At 48.6% G+C, this 10,297-nt stretch overlaps 1 protein-coding gene across 2 annotated transcripts in view; it reads right to left on the bottom strand.

The window, feature by feature from the left end:
• Positions 1 to 3,041: 3,041 nt before the first annotated feature.
• The window catches only part of PRKCB (protein kinase C beta), a 322,605-nt gene continuing 315,349 nt past the window's right edge, over positions 3,042 to 10,297 (bottom strand). Inside the window, exon 17 of one of the 2 annotated variants that reach the window (XM_045072662.1) lies at positions 3,042 to 3,699. In XM_045072662.1, the coding sequence (XP_044928597.1) occupies positions 3,547 to 3,699 (153 nt within the window). In that variant the 3' untranslated portion in view covers positions 3,042 to 3,546. Of the gene's footprint in view, positions 9,743 to 10,297 lie in introns of both variants that reach the window. The other variant, XM_045072661.1, reaches the window with a different exon arrangement.

Genomic DNA, 10,297 nt, shown 5'->3' with positions numbered 1-10,297 from the left:
TTGGTGGATTTTGAGTCCCTGAAGGCAAAGGACCATAGCTCATCAGAAGGTCAAATTCAGGTCTTTGCCCTTGGTACTGAGGTTGGCAGTGACACAAGGGAACCTCTGTGAACCAAGTGTAATGCCAGCTGACTCCCTGAAGTACATCTCACTTGCAGCTCATCTCTCATACATTACTAAACTTGAGGGATCTTTGAGGTAGACCAAAATTCCCATCTGCAGAGAATCCACCATTATGGTTTGCTTCCTGAGCATATACCCGCCTTGTTCCAAGAACAGCTTCCAATTGTTATTCAGAGCAATCCCTTGCTCATTCTCAGTTCATGTGGTTTGGGTGACAGTCTACCAATGGGTCCAGAAGTCCAGCTCATGATACATGTGGTCGGTAGTCTCTGAGAGGACGCCCAGGGGTCCCCACCTCTGGGGGTGCTCACCTTGGGTAAGGCCTTCCCCTTGAGTGTGGGTTGCATTTATTGACTTGCTTTTTTTTTTTTTAAGATTATATTTATTTGTCAAAGAGAGAGAGAAAGCATGGGCAGGGAGAGGGAAAAAGAGACGCCCGGATGAGCAGGGAGCTCGATGCAAGACAAGATCCCAGGACCTGGGATCATGACCTGAGCTGAAGGCAGACACTTAACTGACCAAGCCACCCGATGTTCCTATTGACTTGCTTCTAGAGAACAGAAAACAGAAATGTGACGGGATGTTGCCTCTGAGATTAACGGCTTCCAAACTGGACATCTGAATCATTAGCCGCAGGGGAAGCCAGTTGCATGTCCAGACAGTCTTCTGGAGAAGCCTATCCGTTGAGGAACTGGAGCGGCCAACGACATGTGAGTAAGCTTGGAGGTGAGTCCTCTCTTCTCCCAGTTGATCCTTCATGTTGCTGCCGCCCTGGCCAATAGCTTGAGAGCAACCTCATGAGAGCGGTTACACCAGCTACGCCACACCTAGTTTTCTTGCCTGCAGACACTGAGAGCGAGTGCATGCTGGTTGCTTCAGAGTTGGGGGGTAACTTATTATACAGAAATGGGTAGCTAAAACAACCTAGATCTGGCCAATCACAGTACCTCCCCCAGCTCCCTGCTCCACTCCAGCCATAGTGCGGAGTTCAGGAGTGTACATGTGACCAGGCCGAGCCAATCGGAGTAAACTGCAGGACTTTCATAGGAGCTCTCACTCATTTCTCATTGGACATGATCCTAGCAAGATAAGAAGTTGGGACTTCTGCATCTTCTTGTCCCCATGAATAGGAAGTCCTGGGCTGGGGGCACCTAAGTGGCTCAGTCAGTTAAACGTCTGCCTTCAGCTCAGGTCATGGTCCCACACAGACATCAAGCCCCACATCCGGGCTCCCTGCTCAGCAGAGGGCCTGTTTCTCCCCCCTCTTCTGCCTCTCCCCCTGCTCCTGCTCTTTCTCTGTCTCAAATAAATAAAATCTTTAAAAAAAAAAAAAAAAAAGGACAGTCCTGGGCTATCTGATTGGGTCTCTGTATCCCCAGCACCCAAAACTGTGCCTGGCTCAAAGTAGGTGCTCAACACATAGGAAAGGAAAGGAGGCTTATATCCAGCAGAAGGAGAAAACAGGGGCCAGCGTGACATGGGGAAGAAGCAGAAGTAGCGACAGCAAACTCTTCTCTCTTGTCATCTTAAATGAAACACGTCATCAAAGGTCTACAGAAAGCACACTTATTTTTGTTTTCTAAATGCAATGCACGGAACACACAGTTTCTTCCTTATGTTTAAGTTGGCTTTCCCCAATTTTAACTGGCAGAGTTTCTAAAATTCTGCAAAAAAATGCACTAGGATCAATGGATTCACTACATCTGCCCAATGCTCCATTTACTGGGCGTTTTCCAAGGAGGCAGGAGATGAATAAAGTCTGTGGAGTCACAACACACTGGGTGTGACAGGTTTGCTCTTTTCTGCTACCCACTGGCGTGAGCAGCTCTGAAGGCATGTGCGATAGATTGGATTAGTTCATCTTTCAAAAAGAAAATAGAAGCATGATTTCATTCAGAGAAGACATCAGGCTGACACCCAGTGATTCATTAAGGTGCCACTCTGATCTCCAACAGTGGGCTCCTTATCGTGCTGACAAATTTTATTTTCTTCCTCTTCCGGCCTCCCAGGGCAAGAACGATTGTGGAGTAAAGGGCATATGCCTTTTTTTTTTTTTTTTCTTTTGGCATATGTCAAATTAGGGGAAATCAGTAGAAAGTAAGTGGTTTTACAAATAGTGACATCATCATAGAACACAGAACAGTGTATTCTCAGGACATCTGGGTGGCACAGTTTGTTAAGCATCTGATTCTTGGTTCCAGCTCAAGTTGTGGTCTCAGGGTTGTGAGGTCGAGCTCTGCTTTAGGCTCCATGCTCTGTGCATGGAGAGTCCGCTTGGGGTTCTCTCTCCCTCTCACTCTGCCTCTCCAGGTCATTCTCTGTCTCTAGAATATATACATCAGTTGAACAGAAAGGAAGAAAAGTGTTTTCTTTGTACTGACAGCAACTTCTTTGCTGACTTTTGTTACAGGTGGATTGAATGAAACCTTTAATAAGTACTTCGTGCTTGAGGATTTAATGCAGGCAAGCCATGCTGAATGGATTACTGAACAGATCTCCTGATTCTGGGCACAGGAAAATATTGAGGTCATGAAGTCTGTGATTTCAATGGCAGAAATTTCAGCCTCCAATCTATAGTACCCAGGTACGTGGATAGAGAGTGTAACACAACAGGGCATGGTGGAGACTGGGGCAGAGCTCGAGTCCACCTTGCTTTTAAAGGAGACAGCCATTTCTCAGTTTGGTTAAATTATTTCCACAGGGGAATGAGGCCCAGGGCTGATTTTTCTTTTTTAAGTGAATCTGAAAACCCTAGAATTTATATAGAAGATACCATTTTTTAAATGTTGGCAATGAAGTAAGATTGTGTGCGTGCAAAACAAAGCTTGTCCATCAGCTGCATCGGCCTGTGGCTCTCAAGTTTATAACCCACCCTTGTCCCAGGGCCTGTTTAAAAGCAAGACACACTAACCAGAGAGTTTGCATATATTAACTCAGTTTAATCATATCAATTCTTAAACAAAAAATTTCCTCCAAGAGACAATAGTTCACAGTAACTGCAAAGCTTACTCACAATTTTTAAAAATACCAGTCATGCTTAGCATTCAAAGAAGATATGGTAGGATAACCGTAAAAACATTTACCAGGAACATCAGCTTCTGACTTTAAAAATGACAAATACCGAAGCATTTTGGTATGAGACACGGTAGGTTTGACGTCGTCTGTTCCTTTTGACGAGTTTCTGGAAGTTTGGAAAATTGTTCCTTCTAATTGGAGAAAGCGCTTACTCTAAACTAAACATTTTCAAATGTAGAAAACAAACTAGCAAGCTACACATACAAAGAAAAGCCCTCGAGGACAAGCCCTCCACGCGCTGACTGCCAGGCTGCGGACGCGCCAGGGATCCTGGAAGACTAGAATCGATACATACACTTGGCCTGAAGTCTAACACAACTCCAGGGTGGACAACGGAGTCGCCTTCGCCTACACATTAATGACAAACTCTGGGTTAGTATAGGAGAAGCCAGCAAATTCATTTTGGTCCAAGTTCATGATGAAGAGTTTATCAGTAGGCGTGAGTTCCACAGGCTGTCTGGTGAACTCTTTGTCGAAGTTGGAGGTGTCTCGCTTGTCTCTCTGCCAAATGGAAAGCAAACACATTAACACAGCGGAAGAAGGAAGCGCGACCCACACCTGCCAGTTAGCGGGAAGCCGATGGCACCTGACGGGCCGAGGCAGAACGAGCCCCGGGCGGAGCTGCTGGGCAGGTGCCGTGTGCCTACCATCCCCTGCCTTTCACCTCACGTTGACTGTTGGCTTCGGGAGAGAACACTTGGTGGCGGTTGCCTAAGAAAGGAAACGGAACATTGAATTTCTTGAAGGATTGTCATAACGTGGACTGGGCATTGGGGTGGGGGGGAGGCGTGTTTCTGTTTTCTTTGGCTTTGAGATGAACTGAGCTGGAAACTACTTCTTCCCAGTGGAATTAGTCACAGGGTAGAGCATCCCGGAGGAAAGCAAGCATCCCACAGCGACCCCTGTGGCGAGGAGGCGCCTTTTCTTTAAAAAGAAGAGCAGGGGCACAGCCGCTCAAGGTGCCCAGGAGGTGGACGGAGTGGCATGGGGGGGGGGCATCAGATGGTTGCCTGATGAAAGGAACAGATCCCTGTCCGTCCCACATTCCCTGGTGCCAACTAGGCTCTGAAGGGATGTTCAGAAATCCACCCACAGACTAGAATTTGGGTCTTCATCAGCCACAGGCGGTCTCCAAGGATGGTTACAGCATAGCGTGCATCTAGTCAACAAGCTCTAAGAAACCAAACCCAAAGCTTAAAGTGAGGTCTCTAGGGGCAGCCTTACAACAAAAATTCTATTCTCCTGGTTAGCCTGACATTTCTGTGTCAGGTTGGGGGTCCCAGGCTGCTAACTACAGTTTGGGGCAACCGTTTCCAGGGAATGGCAGAGTGTGGGCTCATAGAAACACCTGGCGTCTGTAGATGTTCTCACCCGCTCAGGGCCCTGCGGACTCTCGTCTTCCCGTCCTCACCACCCAGCTGAGGGCAGGAGGAGATGGGGACCTCACTGTCTCCTCCCCCAACCCCCCACGGTTTGACATAGGAGAAGACGGGTGCAGGAAGATACAGTGACTTGCCCAAGGCTGCACATTGCAGTAGGGATCTCTACCTGACCACGCTGCTCTTCATTAAGGCTAACCTCAGCCCCTTTGATGGGGGGTGTGCGTGCGGGGAGACGGTCTGATGGCTGGTTTAGTAGAGGATGGCTGAGGAGAGCGCCTGGCTCGGCCTCACCGAAGCCAGAGCTGGGTCAGATTGTAAAGCGGGGAGGCTCAGTGAGTCCGGACTGATGTGCTGGAGTCCAGCCAATTGCCATTCATGCCTTAGGGTTAGCTCCTACTGGGTGCTGACTGGTAGGGTTTCTCGTCGTTGGGCTCATTCCCCTTTGCCAGTACCTCCCACAAGAATTCAGTCGTTCAGGCTGCTCCCTCGAGATAGGTAAAATGTCTCTATGGAGTTGCCACTGAATTGTGTTGCATGTGCTGGGGTGTGGGAGTCCGGGGCGGGGGTGGGGGTAGGGATTAGTGTTGCCAGACTGCAGTGGGCTCAAGATGCAGATGGAGCTGTTTTCTAGGTGGTGGGCCCTCTCATGCCCGTTCATTCTGCTTTATCTTCTGCCCACTGTCAGCCTGTCCTATGCTGTCCCAGGCACACGCTGTGTTGTCTCCTGTACTCAGAGAAAAGCTCAAACATCACCCCTTCCTTTAATATTGCCCGTGCATCCCTCCCTGGACCCTACAAGTCATACGTTAGCATCCTTTTCAGTGTCTTCGTGGCGCCTAGGTACTATCAGACATTGTCTTATTTATTGCTTCTCTCCAGGCAGGGAGGGTCTGTACCTGTTTCTTCACTATTGTATTTCCTGGGCCTGGATAATGCTTGGCACACAGCGGGCTGTCCATGACTATTTGCTGAATGACTCAATGAATAGAGATCGACTAAGGATGAGCCTCATAGCCTCTTGCTTTTTCTTCCAACATACACTTGTCCTGGGGCTGGAGACCCCACCACTCTCTAGCAAAGCAGTGAAATTGTTCCTGTTGACTCTCTGGCTCTCTCACATCGGCTTCTGTCTACTTTGAGCCCCAGTAGGGACCGAAATATTAGGCCCCTTCAAGGTCTGAGAGCTGCGAGGCTGTGTGTGAGCCCCAGGCAGATTTGGGGCTAGAAGGCAGGCAGTTGCCTCCTTTCCGATCTCCCCCTGGGAACATTGACCTCGTCTGGCCTTCCCTGCCTTTGGGCATCTGTGGAGGTTCCCCTACCACCAGCCCTAGCTCTCACAGCTCTTCCCCATCCATTGTGCCTCAAACAGTCACACGGTCCAAATAAAACCTGCCATTCTGGATTTCATCCGGCAGCTCCCCTTAGGAAATACCCCTGAATTGTACCTCTAGAAGGTGGGAGAGGATAGGCCTCTCTGTTGGGACCATTCTTTTTTGGGGTGGCTAGTATCTGAAGCCACATGAGCAGAGTATCACTCAACCAAGGAGGGTTATTAATTCCGCTGGCCTCCTCTTGATTCCCCAAGGTCATTAGGACCATGGCCCCACCCTTTCGTAGAAGAGGAACAGGTTAGTGATAAGTCTGAGAAATACCAAGCGGGATTCTTGGATTCGGGCAGACAATGAGCCATGGCTAACGTGGACGGTACTTAGGTTTCTTTGGGTTCCCTTATTTAATTTCTTTATTTAAATTCCTTCCCTAATTTAAGTTCTTTCGGAAAATCTCAGCTTGTCTCCTCTGGAAGAACCAGGCTGTGTCAAGCTGTGGGCAGTGTGCCGGCAGAACAGCTTCTCCCGGAGGGCTGGAAAGGGTCATGCCTGCAGGAATCCAGGTGAGAAAACTCTAAGAAAAATGCAGGACTCAGAACTGAGCTGCAAAACCAATTCCCTCTCTCTCTCTGACTATCCATCTCTGCTCGAATCTTGGTGATTCTATGATCTGTCCGAGCATGGAGACTGTGCCTTTGGCCTTCTAGAAGGAAACCCACCCCACCTACCACCTAACTCCTGTCCTACCCCACCCCTTACACTCTAGGATTGTCCCAGAAATCTGGGTCAAGGGGGCACTGCTACATCTCCTCCTTCAGTCTCAAACTGTGGTCTGTGGGGTCTACAGAGAAAAAGAGGCACCATGAAGACCTCTGAGGACTTTTTTTTTTTCTTCTAAGAAGCCTCCCCTGACTAACTCAGAGACTGCTTATCTCCAGGTCACATCATGCTTTTAATTACTTAGTTAATGGCTGCTGCCCCAGATTGCATCGTTGGGGTTCCCCACTGAGCTCTAGTGCCCAACAGAGAGCCTGGCACATAGTCGGTGTTGAATGAATGCTTCCTGGATGAACAAACGGGAGGTGGAATCTGGGCATGACTGCACAGAGAAATGGAAAATCCTTCTTCCTGGATAAACTTGGAAAGTATGGCCCGGAGATGATCTATTCTCAGAGCTCGGTTTCTTGGTCTCCTTTGGATTTAAAATGGTGATGGAAAAGGAAACGGTGGGGGAACTCTGGCCAAGGGTCCCTCCTTTGCACACAAGCCTTCACTGGCCAACTCTCAGCAAGGTGTGTTAAGGAAATAGAGACTTTGGCTTGAGTACCTCTTCTGCAAATGATTCAACTTCTGAAAAAATAATGACAGAAATTTGGCAAATATGCGGTGTGTATATACAATATATTCTTCCTATCTATTTATCTATGTCTAACTAGCTAGCTAGCTACCTATCTTACAGTGTTCTCTAATGTTGTCTCAAAGAATCTGTCAATGGCCCAATGCTTCTCCATGCTTTTTATCTTCCTGAGAACAGGTCCAAGAGGAGATCTGGTGACCCAACAGCCAGACGAAAGACCTCAAATAATTCGCTTACTGGTGGGCATGGCTCAGCGATGCCAGCTCTAGAGCAGAAACAGTCCTGCCCTGAGTCAGGTAACAGGTTTGCGCCCCAGCTGGCTGACCTTGGGCAAGTCACTGCCTCTTTCCAGATGCCGGTGTCCCCAGCAATAAACCGGGGGAAGGAGGCCTCTGCCCTGATTTCCCTCCTTCTCTAACTTCCTGAGCTTGCCAGCTGGGACTTGGGGTTTGCCCCATATGGGGGTCTCCACTGCTACCGTGATGGAGAAGCCGAGGGCCAACAGGAGTGAGCCAGGGGCCTCTGCCTATGTGGAGATCCCAATCACAGGCTTCTTAAAGATGAGAAGCACTCCTTCAAGGACATTTGTCAAGCTGGTAAAGTTCTCCCGGTGGTCTCTTAGAAGCTCTGGTGCTTCTGGAAATCACTCGACTTGTGATAAGAATTCTCTGGAAGGTTGCCTAGGAATAGAAGGAGGCAGCAGGCAAAGGGGGTTTCTCCTGCCCAAGGGGTTTCCTTGGCTTCTGGGGGCTCACAAAGCTGCTTGCAAGTAAGAATACTGAGTCCAAGCTGGGAGGAGTGGTGATTTTGATAAGAATATCAAGAGCCCCAGCCAGGCTCCTAGCTGGCTCCCAAACTTGACTCTGGCTTTGACCTCTGATATCGTTGGAAGCCCCGGCCAGCTCACCCCATCCTATTACAGGCTGCCTGGAGTCCCTGAACGGCCCCAAGCCTCTCAGACTGGCAGAACCAGGGGCTGAGGTTAAGCTCTGGGTTTAGTTCCTTTCTGTCTCGTAGACTGAGGAGCCCCGCTTGGCAGTTTGGGTCCACATTTTTCAAAGAGAGCCGTGTTTTGTTTTGTTTTCTTGAAATAGCATTTCTTCTTTTTCTTTCTTTTTTTTTTTTATTGGATCTCGATGCTAGAAAAAAAATGGCACATAACAGGTATCCAGATACAAATGGACATTTCCACAAACATCTTGCAAAACATCATCAAAGTGAAGAGTACAACCGTCTGTATTTCAAGAAATGGTATCTTTCTCAGAGCGCTTAATTAGCTTTCCAAAGCCAGCAACAAACCTAGACAAATCCCATCCGTGCGGGCATGGGGGTCCACTAGGTCCAGAGCCGCCTTCTTGACAAATCAAACAGGTCATTGTGGTCAATAACATTTGGACACAGATTTCAAAGCATGTGTAACAAAGTGAGTTTTTTTTTTTCTTTTTGCGTTTGAACAATAACAGAAATAAAACCCCAAAGCAAATAAAATTTGAAATGTAATGTAAAACCATGGTCCTCTGGGACCTGGCTAGAGTGACCATGTCTTTTCAGGGGGGTGATGCCAAATGCCCTTTTCCAGGAGTTTGAGGATGAAGGTGATCATGATCAGGGACAGAGAATATCAGACATTACAGAATGGAGCGGGGGGCCCAAGCCGGTTGCCTTTTGACTGACCCCTTGAGGTCCTTTTAGATTGAGATGGTCTCCAAGCACCCTCTTGGCATTTTAATAGGGTTGAGATCATCTCCTTAACTTTGAGTCTAAAAAAATAACAAATACGATATTATTTTTGGCCTGGGCTCTGCACAGCTCATGGTGCCTCCAAACCGGGCAGAATGGAGGAATCCCCTCTACGTCAAAGCAACCATACCCTTGGATGCAAGCCAAGCTCCGGGTCCAGGAGGGAGAGAACGCTGCTAGCATCCGGTAAACCACTCATTTGGTAAGAACAATCCAGACTGGATGCCTGGAGTTGGGAAATGTATGAAACACGAGCGCTGGGAGAAAGGGAGAGAAAGCAGGCATTTTTCCGTCCCCACGGGACCTCTGCCGCAAGGCCATGCTGGGGAGAGTCCATGGGAAGAGGTCATTTGCTAATGCGCTAATTAATGCAGCATTTTCGACGAGCCATCCGCATCACCGCATCTCACAGAGATGCTCCAAACTACCTGAGGACATTTGGTTTCTGAAACATGGTCACTCTAGTCTCATCAGCAAGTAAAACATGGATGCGACATGGCAATGGAAAGAAAAGAGGTCACCACAACAGCCGTCGAGCTCGAATGACAGAAATGAAGGACGGAGGTCTACACATCTACTTAGCTCTTGACTTCAGGTTTTAAAAATTCAGAGTTAACAAAGGAAAATCCTTCGAATTCTGACTGGTCAATATTCCTGATGACTTCCTGGTCGGGAGGTGTTAGGACTGGTGGATGACGGGTGAAAAACCGGTCGAAGTTTTCAGCATTTCGCCCACACTATGAGAGGGGAAGAAAAGAACTTGTGGTAGGTGGAAAAAAAAACAAAACAAAACAAGAACCAAAACCAAAAACCCAAACAAAACAGAACCAAACACAATGGGGCGTGGCTTGCTCCCCTGCCTCGGAGAGGTTTCCATGATCAGATATGAGAGCAACATAAAATCCAAAATTCTCATGACCTTTGGTTCATGACCTGGGGCTCCTGACTCGCAGTTTCTAGGGCTCGTGAGCTGCCCCTGGCATCCCGGTGACACCAGGAGCTGCACGGCAAAGGCAGGAGATGGTGGGGCCGGTGGCGTGTGGTATGCGCCTTCCCCTCACCCCGCCCCCAACCCGGCTCCCAAGGAACCAGCCAAGCCCACCTGCTGAAAGAGATGGGATTAAGGTACCATCGACGTGTCGTGCGCCACCAGATGCGAAGGAACAAGTCTGTTACATGTCATCCGGGAGATCCTAATATTTCGCAATGGATCCCCCAAAGTGCTCTCCTCTGGCTGCTAGTCAGGAGCTACGGACGTGGCCAGTTACGAACTCGAGTCAGTGGACACGGAT

This window comes from Mustela putorius, unplaced genomic scaffold, assembly GCF_011764305.1.
Source record: "Mustela putorius furo isolate JIRA1106 unplaced genomic scaffold, ASM1176430v1.1 tig00004041_pilon_pilon_pilon, whole genome shotgun sequence".
NCBI classification, from domain to species: domain Eukaryota; kingdom Metazoa; phylum Chordata; class Mammalia; order Carnivora; family Mustelidae; genus Mustela; species Mustela putorius.
This window is presented reverse-complemented; position numbering and strand designations above follow the sequence as displayed.